General features: G+C 46.3%; 1 gene segment (V, D, J or C); it reads right to left on the bottom strand.

Moving 5' to 3' along the window:
• LOC148149260 (Ig kappa chain V region Mem5-like) overlaps positions 1 to 19,179 on the bottom strand; it is a 524,204-nt gene extending 505,025 nt beyond the window's left edge. The window contains 1 exon segment of the V gene segment in view: positions 18,680 to 19,179. Within this exon segment, the coding sequence occupies positions 18,680 to 18,955 (276 nt within the window).
• Between the last annotated feature and the right edge of the window lie 695 nt (positions 19,180 to 19,874).

Raw genomic sequence — 19,874 nt, 5'->3', positions numbered from 1 at the left:
AGAGGGGGGACAAGAACAGGGACATTCTCAGACAGAAAGGATGCTAAAAATGGTATCACCCCGAGAGTGAAGGGTGGGGTGGAGACAGTGACAGTGACACCCCCCAGAGAGTGAGGAAAGTAACACTGACACATTTAAAACTGTATTATCACAAGCGAGAATTCAAACAGACACCCACTCCACCAAACGGTGTTGATGATGCACTTTCCTCATCAAAACACATTTGCAAACCTCTTCGTAACACATAAGGGGAGAGAAACATTGTAAAATGTATTACCATGAGTGAGGGTTCATTAAAACAAGGACTATGATGTTAAATGTTCCCAGCCGTAAACAACACTGGTGTATTGACGTCATTATCTTATTAAACAATATTAAAACCTCGGCCAAACATTTTCCTGCAGATAGTGTATTTAAAATATCATGAGTCTTCCCACATTGTTGGTTTGAACAGTGACGTAGCAAGGAAGCAGCAGCTGCCCCATGAACTCCAACAAAAGAATGAGAACAGGCTCTTCATACAGAGCTGGCTCCCGAGAATCCAATTCAACAGCAGGGACCAAAGAACAAGGAACAATACAGCACAGGAACAGGACCTTCGGCCCTCCAAGCCTGTGCTGACACATTTTGCCCTTCCATATAGAAACTGTCCTCACCTACAGGATTCATATCCCTCTATTCCCTTCCTAATCATGCATTAGTGCAGGTCTTTCTTGAATACTTCTATTGTGTCTGCTTACACCCCATCCACTGGCAGTGCGCTCCAGGTATTCAACTCCCTTTGTACGAAATACTTGCCTCACACATCTCTTTTAAATTCCCCCGCCCCACCCCACAACTTGAACCTCCGTTCGCCAGTAATTGACCCCTCCACCCTGGGGAAAAGCCTAATATTTTCCACCCTACCTATCTCATTCGCAACTTCTGGGCAGCACGGTGGCACAGTGGTTAGCACTGCTGCCTCACAGCGCCAGAGACCCGGGTTCAATTCCCGCCTCAGGCGACTGACTGTGTGGAGTTTGCACGTTCTCCCCGTGTCTGCCTGGGTTTCCTCCGGGTGCTCCGGTTTCCTCCCACAGTCCAAAGATGCGCAGGTCAGGTGAATCGGCTATGCTAAATTGCCCGTTGTGTTAGGTAAGGAGTATGGGTGGGTTGCGCTTCGGCGGGGCAGTGTGGGGCCTGTTTCCACACTCTAAGTAATCTAATCTAATCTACATAAAACTCCCAATTAAGATTTAAAAGAAAAAAAATGTGGGCGGCACGGTGGCACTGTGGTTAGCACTGCTGCCTCACAGCGCCCGAGACCCGGGTTCAATTCCTGCCTCAGGCGACTGACTGTGTGGAGTTTGCACGTTCTCCCCGTGTCTGCGTGGGTTTTCTCCGGGTGCTCCGGTTTCCTCCCACAGTCCAAAGATGTGCAGGTCAGGTGAATTGGCCATGCTAAATTGCCCGTAGTGTTAGGTAAGGGGTAAATGTAGGGGTATGGGTGGGTTGCGCTTCGGCGGGTCGGTGTGGACTTGTTGGGCCGAAGGGCCTGTTTCCACAATGTAAGTAATCAAATTCTAAACAGGAGAGAAAATCCTTCATTCAGATGGATCTATAACTAGACTTTCGAACTTTATAAACTTCTATCAGGTCACTCCTCATTTTCCCGCGTTGCAGTGAAAACAAACCCAGTCTATCCAACCTTTCTTCAGAACTACAATCCCGCCCCCCCCCCCCCATATATCAGACAATGTCCTGGTAAACATTTACTGCACCATCTTCAAAACATCCACATCCTTCTGGTAGTGTGGTGACCGGAACTGTATGCAATATTCCAAGTGTGGTCGAACTAAAGTTCGATAAAGCTGCAGCATAACTTGTCTATCCTTCTACTCAATGCCCCTTCCAATGAAGGCAAACAGGCCATAAGCCTTTTTCACAACCTTACCTCCCTGTGCTGGCGCCTTCAGTGATCTGTGAACATGCACACCCAGAATTTTTTTTATTTTAAAAATATACTTTATTCATAAAATATTTTGATGATCTGTACAATTGTACAGTCCATAAACATTCCATTTCTTTGCATACAGGGGCAGGGTACAGGTCTGTACGATTAATATCCACATATTTAGCTGGGGGGATCAGCGGAGTCTCCTTACTGCGTCAGCAGGCAGACGTTACACGGTGGTCTTTCCCCACTGTACCTTGACGGCAGCTGCCCCAAGCTTCAGCGCATCCCTCAACACGTAGTCCTGGACCTTGGAATGTGCCAGTCTGCAACACTCAGTCGGAGTCGACTCCTTCAGCTGGAAGATCAACCGCCCAGAGAGCGTCCTTCACCAAATTGATGATGCTCCACGCACAGTTGATGTTTATCACGGTGTGCGTCCTGGGGAACGGGAACATGGAGTCCCCTGTCACAGCGCTGCTTGGGACGAATCTCGACAAACACCACAGCATTCCTCTCCAGACTTCTTCTGCATAGGCACATTCCAGAAGGAGGTGTGTGACAGTCTCGTCCCCCCCCCGCAGCCGCTTCAAGGGCAGTGTGCAGTGTAGCTGAGAGTCCGGGCGTGCATAAAGGATCTCACAGGCAGAGCCCTTCTCACCACCAGCCAAGCCATGTCTTGATGCTTGTTGCACACCAGATCCCTCTGCATATCAATACTCCAAAGGATTCTGCCATTCACTGTATAATTCCCACCTGTACATCACCTTTCAAAATGCATCACCTTACATTTGTCTGGATTAAACGGCATCTGCCATTTTTCTGTCCAAGCATCCAACTGATCTATATCCTGCCATATCGTCTGACAATCCTTCTCTTTATCTGCAACTCTACCAATCTTTGTATCAACCGTAAACTTACTAATTAGACCAGCTACGCTTTCCTCCAAATCATTTATGGAGATTATAAACAACAGAGTTCTCACCACTGATCCCTGTGGAACATCACTATTCACAGCCCTCCATCCTCCTATCACTGCCCTCTGTCTTCTCTGACTAAGCCAGTTCTGTATCCAATGCTGGGAACATTTTAGACAAGACACCTTGCTTCCAGATCGTTACTGCAACTTGATCCAGTTCATTCAGAAAGAGAAAAAGGACAATGTGCAGATTGTTGAACAGGCCCCTGCACCTGGGCCTGAGGCAGGAACCCAAGCTCCAACACACTGGCCTCACTTCACACCAACCTTCACACAGTGCGTGGTCATGAACCCCGGCCATCAATTCCTCGAGGACCAGGACGGAGTGAAGGAGCAGTGACAATTGTCGAAGAGTCAATAAGGAGTAAAGCAAGATGGAGAGGGTGTGTTGGAAAGTGTGTACTGGAGGAAACAAACTTTGTGATACCCAATATTGACATAGTTTATGTGTATCACAGAATGAACAAAACAGCACACTGTGAAAGACAATCAAAAATCACACCAAAGTACTTCTTTTTTGATATATCATAGTGTGCAGGGCATTTTCATTGTGGTGCCATAAGCATCCTGGTCCAAGAGCTGTAATCTCTCTCTCTCTCTCTCCTCGTTTCTCCAGATGGAGCCAGTTGGATTCACTCAGAGCCCCAGTTTATTTGTACTGTTCAGTAATGTGGGGATACCGATGGGGGGCTAGGGGACACCTGATGAAGGAGTAGCCCTTCGAAAGCTTGTGATTTCAAATGAACCTGTTGGGCTCGAACCTGGTGTTGTGTGACTTCTAACTTTGATTAGATTACTTACAGTGTGGAAACAGGCCCTGCGACCCAACAAGTCCACACCGACCCGCCGAAGCACACCCACCCAGATACATTCCCCTACACCTAACATTTTGGGCAATTTAGCATGGCCAATTCACCTAACCTGCACATTGTTGGATTGTGGGAGGAAACTGGAGCACCTGGAGGAAACCCACGCAGACACAGGGAGAATGTGCAAACTCCACACAGTCAGTCGCCTGAGGTGGGAATTGAACCCAGGTCTCTAGCGCTGTGAGGCAGCAGTGCTAACCACTGTGCTACCGTACTGCCTTCTAGCAACTATAGAGTACTTGCAATGCAACTGAGGATTATGGGTAATGACTCCATCCATGAGCCATGAATAAATCCGCAGTCACTCCAGTGGATTTCAGTGGGAATGACCTGCCATTTGCTTCCAGGTAACAGGTTCACCACCGCCCTCTCCAGGCCAATTAGGAAACGACAACAGATAACTGACATGTCAACGCCTGCCCCATCCCAGGAGAAATCAAAACAAATGGCATACAATTCAAATGATCAAACTGGTGAGGCTTGAATTCATCTATTTGAAGGACTGGAGCCTTGGCCAGAAACAGAGCCATGACATGGGTGACCCTGGTTTGTCAGACTGAAAGGCGGAGTGCCCTGCGGATTGACACTGGGATCAGCAACAAATGAATTATACTCAAAGATCTAGCAAACGACTGTTAAGGTGTGACCCCAAACTGCAGAGAACAGCCCTCGAGTCTTCGCGTCCTCATCTCCATCCTTGGCTGTTGCCCTTCCCTAATTGTCCTGGAGAGGGCGGTGGTGAGTCATGAGATTCTCGAAGAGGATCTGACAGAGGGACAAGGTCATGTCCTCGGCCTGAGCACAACTGCCTGACCTGCTGTGCTTTTCCAGCGCTTCACTTCTTGACTCCGAGCACAACTATCCTTCAGGAGAATGAGCTGTGGCACAAGAGGAAACGCGGGACTGTTGGAAAATGGGGATATTTTGAGAAAGGTAGAGAATATGACCTGGTTGGTCGATGGGAGGGATGAATCCGGATTCATTTTTCTCATTGACCAATCAGGTCGCACCCTCTACCTATCTTCATCCCGCACCCCCTTGATCTGCAGCTCCCTAAACAACCCCACCCCCCCCCCCAACTTCCTGAAGAAGGGTTGCACCCAAAACGTTGACTTCTCCACCTCCTGATGCTGCCTGGCTTGCTGTGTTCTCCCAGCCTCCTGCTTATCATCCTTGGATTCCAGCTTTTTTGTCTCTAGTCTCTTAAGGGGCCAAGATGAGTGTGAGGAGATTGGGCTTTGGAACTACCCACAGACTGAAGTCAAAAGAAGCAAAGCAAGAAAGACAAGTGGATCGAACACAAGAGAGCAAATTGCAAAGGAGAGAGGGACAACATTGAATTGCTTCTGGTGTCATCCTCTGTGCCCAAACATTTCACAGAGCCAGCTCCACATCCTTCCATTGGCTTTGACATTGAGAGTCAACAGTTCCCTTCCCACAGCCCATTTTATAATGTCCTGTTCCAGGGAATCTCTGAGACAGAGAATATTTCACCTTTTCTGGGAAAGGTGGAGAAATGAAGGATGTCAAGGAATTGTTTCTCAGATTTCAGGGTCTGACAGAAGAATGTGTATAGTCTGAGGATTCAGGAGACAGATCACTGAGATATTATTCCTCACTCCCATCAACATCAGTCTTTATTCTGACATCAGTTTCTATTCTTCATTATAAAGTCCCCACCAGTTTCAGACTGGACATTTCACACCCAGCCCCCATTTCCCCACATTGGAATCAAGAACCAAATTTGCCCCTTCTCAGGATTGTCCTCTGAATGTGGTGACAGTGTGCTAATGCTGTGTTTGAATGAAAGAGCCACGGTGAGATCTGGGACTGAATCCAAGGGGTTTCTGAGCCAGCAGCAGCCTCCCCACTGTGTGAGGGTCTGTTTGGATAAGATTTCAGCGTTGAAACTTTATTGCTGGAACAGCACAGCAGGTCAGGCAGCATCCAGGGAACAGGAGATTCGACGTTTCGGGCACAGGCCCTTCTTCAGATTTCAGCCCCATGGGTTCCCACTGATACTATAGCCAGGGAGTGAGATTGCTGGAGCTACGTGTGGACTGAGGAACACAACAGTCAGGACAATGAGCTGCTCTGGAATCCACCCTGAGCCCTGGATGATCCTCACTGAGATGGCCCAGGGGCTATGGAATATGACAGCAGAAAGTGGAACCAGTTTATCATTGACTGTCCTCCCCAGCGGTGACTCACAGACTGAACATTCTCAATCTGACTCCAGGGACACACGGGGAAATTCCATCTCAATTGAAGAGTAAAGAAAATCCAGGTCTAATTTATGGAATATTTATTTCCCAAACCCTGTGGAATTGTTATTCTGAGTAACAAGACCCTGCTGGTCATATTCATCAATACATGATTCCCGGTGACACTGGCTCCCAAACGGTTGAGTAACTTTTCTTGACCTGGGCTCTTGCTTTGCCTAAAAGATGGGTGAGTGAATTCCCATCAGATTATTGTGTTCCCCAGTGTCCCCTCCTGCCTTCCTTCTTTTCCCCATTTATTAGGGATGATTTTCTCAGGGCCCTGCATTCCTGCTGAAACTGCCCCTTCTGGCCCTAACTGTAGTATTGCCCTCCTGCTCTCGGGACCCCATTGCCCTCTCTATTCTCCCCGTCGTATTCCGGGCCTTGAGGGTGGAGGGTTTCACTTCATACACCCTTTCCCTGAGGCTTCAGCTCGGGCCAAAAAGGAGAGAATCACAGGGTAAAGAGATCTTATCGTTCAACAGAAAAGCTCTTTGCATATTACCATAACAATGAAAGCACGGTGACTTAGAGGCTAAAAGGCAGACAGCAAAGAGCTGCATTATTCCTCCCAGGATGTGATTGCCTTTGGCAAGCCTCATATTTATTGCCCATCTCCAGCTGCTCGGACCGAATTCTTTGCTGAGCCAGATCATGGGATCGTTAAGAATGAATCCCGTCACTGTGGGACTGGAGTCACAGACCGGGTGATGACTGAGTTCCCTTGCCCAAAGAACATTCATGAACATGACATGGAGTTTCATAGTTTTTTTTGTTCAGATCCAAGCGCCTTCCTTCCCAGATATTACATGGCTCACCACCGCCCTCTCCAGGACAATTAAGGAAGGGCCACCAAGAGCAGACACGGTCAGTGCCCGGCCCATCCCATGAGAAATCAAAATAAATGATGAGCAACTCAAATGATCAAACTGGTGAGGCCTTAAAGACTGGAGCCTAGGCTAGAAATAGAGCCATGACATGGGTGAACCTGGTTTGTCAGACTGAAAGGTGGAGTGTCCTTCGGATTGACACTGGGATCAGGCGCAAAATGAATTACACTCAAAGATCGAACACACGGCTATCAAAGCGGGTCACCAAACTGCAAAGAGCAGCAATTTATCTGGGAGACCTCAACAGGTATCAGTGGGTGTAAGAGCACTAGGTAGGCAAGTATCAGATGCAGTTGAATACACCAGAAATACAGTAACACATAAACGGAAGCTATTTGGATAGAACAGGACAATGAGATTAATTGAATTTTTCTACTGAGAGCAGGCACAAAGCTTTCTGGTTGTAATGACTCAGAGAATGATTAAGGGTGAAGTGCAGCTCATTTTGTAAACAAATCGCTGCGGCTAGGAAGAAAGGATGTTTAGTGACATCGATCCTTAAAATTAGGAACCACTTCAGAAAAAGACATGGGAATGGCCAATGTGAATTTCGAAATTACTCTGGAAAGTGAGTAGATGGAGGGGAGATCGACCATGGCAGCTGTACTGAAGAATGGCTAGGTCACCTTGAGAATATGGTACACAGTTATGTGCTTCTTTGAGGGGCAGTGCAGAATGGTACAGGGAGTGGGGATCTAGGTCACAAGGAAAAAGAAATAAGCATAGTAAATGTAGATTTACTGTTAATGTAGGCAAATAGAAAGACAAAGTGACACATTCTCCAGTCACACACCAGGTACAGAAAGAAGAAAAATATTTTGATGCAGTTATTGGAGTTTAGTGAGTGATAATAAACTGAGTCCTCCATTCAAAAAGGTACAGAATTACTTATTAGAATTTAAACGTATCTGAAGCAAAAGAGGAAATTATAATCAAATAGTCATTTGAGAATATAGAACATGACTGAGAAAATGTCCATTTTGTGGAAGCTTTTTGCTTTGCGCTTATCAGGGCAATTTGCAAGAATACAAATTTAAGCAGAAAAGAACTATATATTCTGGATGAGAGGACAATGCTGTTTGGTTGGCCAATGGACCCTAATTGGACGAGGTGTTGCCACAATGAATACAATAGTATTAATGATGTTTTCCTTTACTGTGGCATTTCTTGCAAATTCTCCTGATGTGCGCAAGACAAAAATCTTTGACAAAATGTCTCTTCTTTTCAGAAACACTCAAATTAGGATCAGTTGGGAGAGAAAGCGGGAACATGAAATCATGTTTTCCAAGAGGGAGGGAGGGAGGGAGTGTGTGTGGAATCTCCCATGGGCAGGGTTCTCCTGGCTGCCACCACATCAGGAAGGCTGGAGCTTGATGATCGAGCTGAATGGACAGGGCTCACTCTCACAGTCCTCAGGGCCATGGAGCCTCTTGTGATGGGAACATCTGCTCGGTGTCAGGGCAGACAATGACATTGTAATGGGTTTGAAAACTCAGCAAGTCAACACTAGCTCCACAAACTCTCCCTCTCTGCCTGATCCCTTCAGGAGTGAGTGAAGCTGCATGGAATGGCTGGACACCTTGATTATTGAAGAAGGCATGTGCAATGGAACATTGTTCTCCAGCTGACACTCACCAGCTTGGTGCTGGAAAAGGTTCCTTTATACATTGAACTGAAAGCCTTGCTCCTGACCCAGCAGATTGGTGTTGAGTGGAGTTTCGGGAGATAAAGAGAGGCTGAGAAGGGAGTGAATGAGCAAGTGAATAAATGTGCTTCTCAAATTTCCCAGCAACACTGAGAATGCAGGGTTAAGACATGAAGGAGGAAGCATGAAGAGTCGAATAAATTTTTTACACAGACATGGTACGAGTGAGTACAGAGAACAGAACATTCAATTGGTTTAAACTTACAAATTATAAGCTGAATTAGGATACAGATAAGAAAGAACTGATACATATACATGCAAAATCAGTAAGAAATATGTAACTATATTACTGACGTGTAGTTCATAATAGCGGAGTTAAGATTTAGAGAGCATAAAAAAGCCATCTTTTCAATTTGATGGTTGTTTTTTTTAAGAGGAGAGGTGTTATGATGTCAAAAGTGTGTGTGGTCCCTTTAGGAGAGTAGGGTGCTCACATGAGTCTGTGACTAGCTGTCAGTGTCACAGAGAATACTGAGAATTGAAAGTACATAACAATTGGCGGTGAGGTTATTAACATTAGTTTGGGTTGGGTTGTTTTTGAAGTTAACCAGATTCGAATTTAAACAATTAATTTAAAATATGCCCAGGATACAAAATCCAATTGGATTTAAATCTCCATCATTCAATAAGATCATGGCTGATCTGTTTGTGTTTCCAATTCCACATTCCCATTGAGTCTGTATCAGCCTCGACCCTTCTGAGTGACAAAAATCTGTTATCTCTACTTCAAAATATTCACTACCCCTACCTCCACCACCTTCTGATACAGTTGTTGAACTTTCGAAACAGTGTACCCTGAAGGAAATATCCATTAGAAAACTGGGAGACGAGCAGAACCCAGAGTGTCCAGAAAGAAGCCGTTTTCAGATTGGCCGTATATGACAAGTGTGCCCCAAAGTGTTCAGTGTTGGGCCCTCAACTGTTTCCAATCTCTCTCACTGTGGGGATTGGAGGCTTGGGGATTACATTCACAGATGACACAAATATGGAGAGAAAGTAGGTTGCCGAAGATGACAGGACAGGGGCCAGACCAATAGAGATACATTCTATGAGGAGACAGAAATCAGCAGATGGTGTATAATTTGGGAAAATGTGAAGTTGTTTGATTAGAAGTAACAAAATGTTGTGTATTATTGCAATGAGACTAACTGAAGAGTTAAAAACAAAAGTGTGTGTGATGTTTCAGTTATTCCTGGCTACTGGTCAAATTGCATCTCAAAAACTGTGCACAGTTTTGGTCTCCTTATTGAAGGAAGAATATAAATGCATTGGAGGTGGTTCAGAGGAGGTTTATTTTATTGACCCCTGGAATGTGTGAGCTGTGTGATGAAGAAAGATTGGAAAGGCTGACCTTGATCTCACTCGTATTGAGAAGAGTAAGGGGTTTCCCTGTCCTACAGTATTCTCCAAACCCTTATCTGACCCCCTCATAGTCATACCCTCCTGCCCCTTACTACACCATGGAATTGGACTGCCTAGTCCTGAGGCTTATAACCTCCTTCTGGAACAAGGTCTCCATGTATCTCCGCACCTCCCTGATGTGTCACCAATTATTTCAACTCAGCCTCCAATCCAAACACCCTGAGTGGGAGTTGCTGTAGTTTTACACATTCACTACAGATGTATTTACCCTGAATCACTTTAATTCAATAAAGAACTGCTGATTTCACTTAAAAATGAAAGGTATCCATTCCTTTATTAAACCAGAAATTGTCTTCAGGATTTGTATTAAAGTTTTAATGCTTTCCATTTATTGACCTTCCCTGACTGAGGTTACCTGAAGCCGTAGAAGATACAAAACGATATAGATGGGCTGATCAGTAACAAGTGGAATTCATTCAGATAAATGTGAGTCAGTGGACTGAGCTCTCCCTGACCATGCGAGTGAGGTGAGGGCAGAGTGACAGCACTTGACATCAAGGCCGCTTTGATGGTATGTGGCATCAAGGAGCCTGAGCAATGCAGCAGCTTTTCACCTGCTGTTCCAGGGAACACATCAATATTTGGATCCCTCCGAGCAGCTCCTGGGAGTTCTGTCATCCCGAAGGGACAAGTCCTCCTCCTCAGTTCTGGATAACAGCAGCAAGTCAGCCATCCACTGTCCAAAGTGTTTGGGGGAGCTGAACTGAACTCTTGTAGCCCTTGTGCCATGCTCTGCTGGAAGGTTGGGAACCCTTGGGGTAGACAGACCAATCAATATTGTTGATTTTTAAACAGGAAGGTGAATATGTCCCGGTCATCAGCCCTTCCTGCCCCAATATGGAGCAGAACATGTTTGAAATGACCAACTGTGTAAAGAACTATTGCCAGTCCATCAACAAAGAGCCAATCTGCTCCAAACACTCCATTAGTGATCTCTCTGTATTATGTTCAGATGCTTTCCCATTAAGTGCCCAGGGAGCCCACCCTTACACTCTTGGATTTTGCTAGCTCTTCCATCGCCGATGTACCCGCCTGAACCCCTCCAATTGGTCCTGTACTGGAGAGAGCTGATCCCAGTGCTTTCGATGGATGAATCAGTGTGTCTACGAGATACATTCCCTGTTCTCCACCTGCGCACACGTGGGCACAGGATTTTCCCCATTCATCATACACCATTGGGCACATGTATTTGAGGTGGGTACTATCCCTTCAGAGCACCAAGGATGGATCATTGAAGTAGAGAGATGCCATCTCCATTCTGGGTTTGCACCTTCCCTGTCTACAATCTGAGTTCAGCTTCCTCTCAGCATCAGTCCCCTGCCTTTTGGAAATTGAACACATCTTCCCTCTTTTCCCCATTTATTGGGGAAGGTTTCCTTGGGGCCCTGCATTTCTGCTGTAAGAGCCCCTTCTGGCCACAATTGTAGCAGTGCCCTCCTGTTTCGGGGACCCCATCTTTTTGCCCCCCTCATGTTCCATGCCTTGATGATGCAACCTTTCACTTCACACACCCTTTCCCTAAGGCTTCAGCTCTGACCACTTTCAAAACAGACACGAGACAGAGACTGAATCTTCTTCATCTTTATTCCCTTTTCCAGATTGACATTGACAGAAAACTGACTGCAATTAACAGCCCAGACAGAGGAAGCTGCTCAAATTCACAGCCACAATGGAGCTTGAGGAAAACACTTGTGGAGATTTTTTCAATAACATGAGAAGCCTGTCCTTTTGAACAGTGACAAAACCGTAAATTGGAACTGGTGGCTGAGCAGGAAGGAGATCTGGTTCACTGAAGCAGAGACTTTGGAGGTTCACATTGTTTTGTACAGCTGATAGTCTTCAGCACCTTTGAGAGGTTTTTCTTGGCATCACAGGTTAACATCGTTGTCATCAAATATCACCAGTTCAGGGACAGAATGGGGTTAGATACAGAGTAAAGCTCTCCCCCTGCACTGTCCAATGATCTGTCTTAACTCCTGAACCTCATAAGTGTCCCCGAGCTGTCCCAAGATGGAAGAGAGTTGAAATTCAGTGCTGACAATGACCTTTGTCCTGCCAGCTCAGCCCTGTTCTATTTAAAGTTGTGTCTCCTCTGTGGACTGTCTCAAACACTCTACACACATTCTGATCTCCTGATGCTCTTGCTGAGGGGAGAGGGGAGGGTCACGTGGGTGAGGGCACAGGAGAAGCGAGCGTTGGACTCCCAGTCAGACCCAGAGAGGGTCAGCAGGCTGCTGACACTGTAGGTGCTGTCCGAAGCTCGCAGGTAGTTGCTGGTCTGAACCCCGTCCGAAATGACTGCACCGTCCTTCTTCCACTGCACCTCCAGCTCATCGGGATAGAAGTGATTGGCAAGGCACACCAGGGTGGCAGTGCCCTTGGCATTGACCTGCTCCGGGGAGGGAGGCAGCAGGGTCAGCTTGGGCTGAGAGTTCTCACGGCCTGAAAGACAAGAGAAACAATTTTAATCCCTGCCATTCGAAGGTATTTCAACTCTCAGAACGTTAATTGGCAAAACAATTCATTTGAACATTTGCAGACAATACTTACAAAGCCGACAAACGAATGCACATTTATTAAACGTTCTTTTTGATGTTGGGCATTGAAGTCCCCCACTCAGAGTTCATTTTGTGCCATCAACACCCTGAGTGCTTCCTCCAAGTGTTCAACATGGAGGAGAGGTTGATGTATCAGACAAGAGAGGGCAGTATGTTTTAACAAGCAGGTGGTTCCATACAATCATACAGCACAGAAGAGGCCATTCACTCCATCAAGTCTTTACAACTAAGATACTGGAAATCTACTCTCCACCCACTTTCCAGAACTGGACCCATAACATTGAATATTATGACAATTCGGGTGCTTATCCAAGTACTGCTCAAGTTTGTGAGGTTTGCTGCCTCAACTACACTCCCAAGGCAATGTATCCAAGACCCCCACCCTCTGGGGGAAGGAACATTTCTTCACATCCCCTCTAAACCTTGCACATTGAATGTGTGCCATCCTGTTATTGCCCCTCTGTCTGAGGGGAACAGTTATGATCTTCCTAACCTGTGCACTTCCCCCATACCCTGCACCTCTCTGTCAGATCCTCCCCCTCAACCTTCTCTGCTCCAAAGTAAACAATCCGATTGTATCCAGCCCCTCACCACATCGTCTCAGATGCTCCATCCCAGGCAACTTCCTGGTCAATCTCCTCTGCAACCCCTTCCAGCATAATCACATCCTTCCTACAGTGTGGTGACTGTAACTGCACACAGTCCTCCGGCTGAGGCCTAACCAAAGTTCTGCATCACTCGAACATATCCTTCCTGCTCTTATAATCTATACCCGAAATTACAAAGACAGCAATCCAATATGCCTTCATAACTGCTCTATTAACCTGCCCTGGCACTTTCAGGTATCAGTGGACAATCATTTCAAGATTATGTTCTCACACTGAGATTCCCAGTGTCCTGCCATTCATTGAGTACTCCTTTGTCTTGTTAATTCCTCCAAAGTGCGACATCTCACATTTAACAGATTTAAATTCCAGCTGCCTCTGATCTGCCCATCTGATCAATCCTGAATCCTAAGACTATCTTCCTCACTTTCAACCATCCAGCCAATCTTCATGTTGTCCACAAACTCAGTATCATCCCCTCCTGCATTCTCATTGACATTGCTTGTATATATTATAATCAGTGAGGGTCCCAGCACTTATCTCTGTGGTATGCAGCTCCATACTGGACCCAGTCACATAAACAGCCTTTTCCCATCACTCTCTGTCACCTGTCCCAAAGCTAAGCTTGGATCCAACTTGCCAAGTTACCCTGAATCCCATTTGCTTTTACCTTCTTTATCAGTCTCCCATGTGGGACCTTGTCAAAGGCTTTGCTGAAATACAAGCATACTATATCAACTTCACCACCCTCATCTACACACCAGTGACCTCGACAAAATTCCACCATTTTTGTTGGCCCTGGTGTCCCTCTGACAAAGCCACACTGACTATCCCTGAAATGGAGATTCATTCTGTCTTCAAAACTTCCTCCAATCGTATCCCTACCACTGATGTGAGACAGACAGGTTTTCCTTGCCCATGCTTGACCTGATGCTATAAGACTTCATGGGGTCCAGAGTCAATGTTGAGCACTCCCAGAGTCACTCCTGAAATACCATGATAGCAGAAAGTGTGGTCAGTGACAGCAGTTGGAGCTCTGGATTTTGGAGCTTGAGCAGCAGCTGGTGTCAGTGCGGAGCGTCCGTGAGGCTGAGAGCTCCGTGGATAGCACGTTTCTAGATGTGGTCACTCTGCAGCTTCAGAGTATGCAGGGAGAGAGGGAATGGGGGAGCAGCAGACAGTCCAAAAGGACCAGGCAGCTCATACAGGAATCCCCTGAGTGTTTCCCACTCTCCAACCAGGATTCAGTTCAGAATCCTGATGAGAATGATGGTTCATCTGCGGAGTGCAGCCAGAGCCAAGTCTCTGGCACCACGGGGGGCTCAGCTGTACAGGGGGTCACAAGGAAGACTGAAAGAACGATAGTGAGAGGAGATTCGAGAGTGAGGGCAATCGCTAGGTGTTTCTGCAGCTGCAGATGGGAATCCAGGATGATGTGCTGTCTCCCTGGTGCCAGGGTCAAGGATGTCACTGAGCAGCTGCAGTGCACCCTGAGGGTAGGGGAAACAGGCAGCAGTCGTGGTCCACATCGGTCCCAGTGATGGATGGAGAAAAAGGACGTGGTCCTGCAGTCAGAATTTAGGGAGTTCAGCAGGGAATTAGCAGCAGGAGCACGAAAGTAGAAATCTCTGGATTACTCCCAGTGGCCCATGCAAGTGAGAATAGGAACCAGAGGATAACTCATGTGAATGTGGAGCCGCAAAGAGGGTCTGGGAGGGAAGGCTTTAAATTCTATGGAGTTGGAGTTGGCTCCAGAAGAGGTATGGGACAGACTGAAGGGTTTGCTCCTGACCAGAATTGGGACTGAGTTTTTTGTAGGTGATTTGCTGGTGCTTTTGGAGAGAGTTTAAACTAACATTGCAGGCCTGTGGGAACCAGGAGATAATATTACAGGGGAACACCATTCTGGTGCTTTTGGGGAGAGTTTAAACTAACTTTGCAGGCCTGTGGGAACCAGGAGATAATATTACAGAGGAACACCAAGGCCGACAGAATCCTGGGAAGATAGATAACACCAGAGTAAGGAATAGTAACTTAGCAGGCAGAGTGAGGGAATGAGTAATAAATTCTAATTCTGGGTGACTGCATATATGAGCCTACACCAAGTATAGGGAATCAGACTAGGGAGTTACATACAAAGAGTGCCAAGTAGAAACCTGATGTTGTGGCTCGAACAGAGACTGGACTAAAAGAAGGGCAGGACTGTGTCTTCAATATTCCTGGATACAAGGTGTTCAGGAAAGAGAGAAAAGGGGGAAAAGGATGGTGTCTGGTGGGAGTAGTTGAGGAGATCAGTGCAGAGCTGGAGAAAGAGGATGCCCCAGAAGGGTGAAGGACAGATTCGATTTGGCTCAAGATAAGGAACAAAAAAGTTGCAATCAGATTGTTCAGTGCAGTCTGTAACTCACCGACTATTCAAGGGACAAATCTGCAAGAAATTTACGACGAATTGAAAACATTATAGAGTCATTACAATGGAGACATTTAATTAAACAAAGTTCAACTGGGTTAGTAGCATTGTGAAGGGCAGAGAGGGGCCAGAGTTGTGAGAGTGTGTTCAGGTGAATTTTCTCTAGCCGTCTGTTTCCAGTCCAATGAGAAAGGTGGCTCTGCTAGAACTGGATCTTGGGAATGAGGAGGCCCAAGTAGATCAAGTGTCAGTGAGAGGACATTTAGGGAAGAAGGTCTGATATGGTTGACTGGATAATAAGGTTAGATCACATTGAATCGAGGGATGGCTACAGCTAGCCAGTTTGATGCAAAGTTGGCTTTACAGTAGGGCCAGAGTGTGTTGGTAGAAAGTATTGTTCAGACTGGAAGCATGTGACCAGCGGTATGCCGCCAGAATCAGTTCTGACTTCACCATTATTCATCATATACATCAGCCATTTGGATGAGAATCCTGGAGGTATGGTGAAACAACTACAAAGAGGCTGGTATCCTGTCACCAAGTCACCCTTTATTTACAGAATACACTGGCTGCAGCCAGCCAGCTTGGAGTCAGTCCATGAACTCAGGAGACTCTCTGAATCCCCTGTTTATATCAGTCAGCTAGAGCTCCCTGATTGATCCAGGTTAACTACCCCAATCAAGGATCTCATAGTCAATAATATCCACCTGGTTCTAATCATTGTACATGGTTAGTAAGTTTGCCAATGAAATCAAGATTAGTGGCACAGTGAACAGTGAAGGGTACGATGTGATCTCGATTAACTGGGCCAGTGGGCTGAGGAATGGCTGGTGGAGTTTAATTCAGATAAATGCGAGAGATTGCATTTTTTTAAGACAAACCAGGGCAGGACGTACACAGTTAATGATTGGGCTCTGTGGAGTGTTGTCAAAGACAGAGACCTAGGGGTGCAGGTATATAATTCCTTGAAAGTGGCTCCACGGGTATAGATAGAGTGGGAAAGTAAGTATTTGGCACACGCCTTCATCAGTGAGAGCATGAAGGACAGGAATTCAGATATCATATTATGGCTGTACAAGACATTGGTAAAGCCACACTTGGAGTACTGCATACAATTCTGGTCGCTCTACTATAGGAAGGATGTTATTAAACTGGAAAGGATTTTTAAAAATTCCAAGCATGTTTCTGAGACTGGAAGATTTGAGTTATGAGGAAGGCTGATTATTGCTTGCACTATTTTCCCTGGAGTGTAGGAGGCTGAGGGGTGACCATTTTGAAGTTTATAAAATCATAAGGAGCATAGATAGGGTGAATAGCCAAGGTCTGTTCCCCAGAGTAAGGGAGTCCAAAACTGAAGGGCATAGGTTTAAGGTGAGAGAGGAAAGATTTAAAAGGGAACTGAGGGGCAACTTTTTCACACAGGCAGTGGTGAATATATGGAATGTGTTGCCAGAGGAAGTGGTAGAGGTGAGTACAATTGCAACAGTTAAAAGTCCATTGGACAGGTACATGGTTAGGAAAGGTTTAAAGGGATATGGGCCTAACCCAGGAAAATGGGATGACGGGCATAGATAAGTGAATAATTCAGGAAGGATGTGGATATTTTACAAAGAGAAGGCTGACAGGAGATTTGATCGAGAAATTCAAAATCCAGAGGGGTCTGGACAGAGTAAATTGGGAGAAAATGTTCCCACTTAGGAAAGGATTGAGAGGGGGAGGCCATAGACGAAGAGTAATTGGGTAAAGAAGCTAAAGTAAGATGGTGAAATCCTCTTCAGCCAGTGAGTGGTTAAGGTGTGGAATGCACTGTCTGAGAGTGTGGTGGAGGCAGCTTCAAATGGAACATTCCGAAGGGAATGAGAATGTTATTTAAAAAGGAACAATGTGCAGGGTAACAGGGAGAAGGCAGGAAAATGACTCTGACTGAATTACTCATTCAGAGTGCCAGTTTGGTCAGAATGGTCTCTGTGTGCACTGTAACAGTTCTGAGATTGTGTGATTGAGCAGAGTTAAAGCTGGGGGAGGTGGGAGCTCGGTGTCTCACTGTGCTGCTGCTGCTGCTGCTGCTGCTGCTGCTGCTGCTGAGGTCAGTGAGATCAGAGACTGGGACAGGGAACCAGAGCTCACATCAAACTCTGCCCGTGTCCGTCACACTGAGACTGGCAGGAGGCTACTCACTGATTTCACTCCATGCTGCAGGAATGGGACCACAGGCTGCAAATGGACAGAGCTCCTCCACACGGTGAGTAAAACTGACTGACTTAGATCTTGCTGCTTAAAGGGACAATGGAACTAAAGAAATACAGCTGGATACCCTGTTAGACACAGTGCTCCTCAATTAACCATTTCATTCACTGCAGCTCCCCACGAACACCTTCAACAATTTAGCATTTGTGTTTTAGAAAGTTTCAGTATTGACAGGGATAATAGCAGAGGATAGTCTGAGCTTGGTTCCTTTACCGAACGTAAGCCACAGGGAGAGCTCCCAGTGCAGAGGCTGTACAAAAACCTCAGCTGTTTCCCTCTGTCACTCTAAGCCTCTCTGTCTCTTACTGTCTGTCTGTCTCTCTCACTCTCACCCTCTCCCTGTCTCTCTGTATCTTTCACTCATTCTTGCCATTTCCCTGCCACTCTCCCTCACTTAGTCATGTCTTTCTCTCTTTCTGTCTCTCTCAGGCTGTTTCTCTCTCTATCTCTCTGTCTCTCTGGGTTGTGCCCAGCTGAGCTCGGGAGGTTTGTGAACTTTATTTTTCAATGTTAAATCTTGCAGCTGTTCTTCACATGTAGCGATGGAGTATAAGAGGGAAACTTGAGGCCTTCAGTGAGCGGTGGACACCACAGGGACTGGAGTGAGTAGTGCGCAGTGACAAACCCGGCATGAGGTAATTTGTTCAGTTTTATTTACACGTAACTGTGGGACATATCAGTAGAGGAGGTGGGATTGTGTGTCCATTATTATATATTATATATAACTGGGATGTGTCATTACAGGAGGTGGTGCTGTGTGGTTTGAAGTTTTTGTACTGCTCTGTATCACTGTGTAGAGGGTAGCTCTGATACTGCTGACAGTAATAGTCAGCGACATCCTCATTCTGAACGTTGCTGATTTTCAGGGTGAAACTGGTCCCTGATCCACTGCCGGTGAATCGGTTGGAGACTCCTGTGAATCGAGTTGCTGCATTGTAGATCAGGAGAGAGGGTTTCTGACCTTCTCGCTGCTGGTACCATGCAATATTATTGCTAATGCTTTGACTGGCCGTACAGGTGATGGTTGCAGTCTGGTCCAGTCCCACTGACAACACCGGGGGAGACTGGCTCATGGTGATGTCCCCACTGATACCTCAGGGGTCAGAGAGAAACACAGTGAAGTCAGAACTGTCACAGAAAGAGCCTGTCAAATGAGCGATTGTTGGAGACACTGAGCATTCCTCTGGTTTCAGCATTTTCCCTTCAATCAAAAGTCAGTGGAATTGGAGTGAAATGGAGAGCAGCTAAAGATTCAAGGTGGAAGGAGAGAGATTTGTACCTGCGACACAGAATGCCAGGGGCCAGATCAGCTGGATGTGTGAAATCATGGTGTGTGCTCCTGTCCCTGTGCCTGGTTCCTGATAAACTCTCCCTCCACTGGGCTTGGCTTTATAAAGCTGCAGCCTGTGAGAGTCTGACTGGGTGTTCCTCAGTATGTAAATGGCATCAGGCAGAGAGAGCCACGTCAGCCCCTCACACTTCCTCTTCCCTCTCTTTCCATTTATATCTATGCCTGTCTTACACTGACTCATTGCTTCATTTTCTTTCTCCATTTCCCTCTCTGTCCTCTTCCAGTTACATTGTCACTTCACATCTCTGTCTCTTTTTCTCCATGTCTTGATGCCACTCTCTCTCTCCTTCTCCCTCAATGTTGGTTGGTCACTGTCTGTCTGCCCCCCCCCCTCTCTCTTTCTTAGCATCTTTTCCTATCCTTCCCCCTTTTCTTGATCTGTTTGCTCACTCCTTTTTTCCCTGTACTCTGAGTTTCCAGTTTCTCACTGTCTCAGTCTCTCTTTGTCTGCCTCCCTCTCTCCTTCTCTGTCACTATTGATCTGATCTCTATAGTACTGCAACACTGAGTCCTGAGATAGCAGTTAAATGCCTCCCTCTCTCACTATCTCAAACTCACAACATGCGCCCCTCTCTCTCTCTCTCTCTGTCTCAGACAATCATTGACCTGAACAACACTGATTGAGGCCATTTGGCCTATTG

This window comes from Chiloscyllium plagiosum, unplaced genomic scaffold (assembly GCF_037043375.1).
Source record: "Chiloscyllium plagiosum isolate Xiang-an unplaced genomic scaffold, Cpla_swu_hap1 HiC_scaffold_9, whole genome shotgun sequence".
NCBI classification, from domain to species: Eukaryota; Metazoa; Chordata; class Chondrichthyes; order Orectolobiformes; family Hemiscylliidae; genus Chiloscyllium; species Chiloscyllium plagiosum.
The sequence above is the reverse complement of the archived record's forward strand: the minus strand, read 5'-3'. Positions and strand labels throughout refer to the sequence as shown.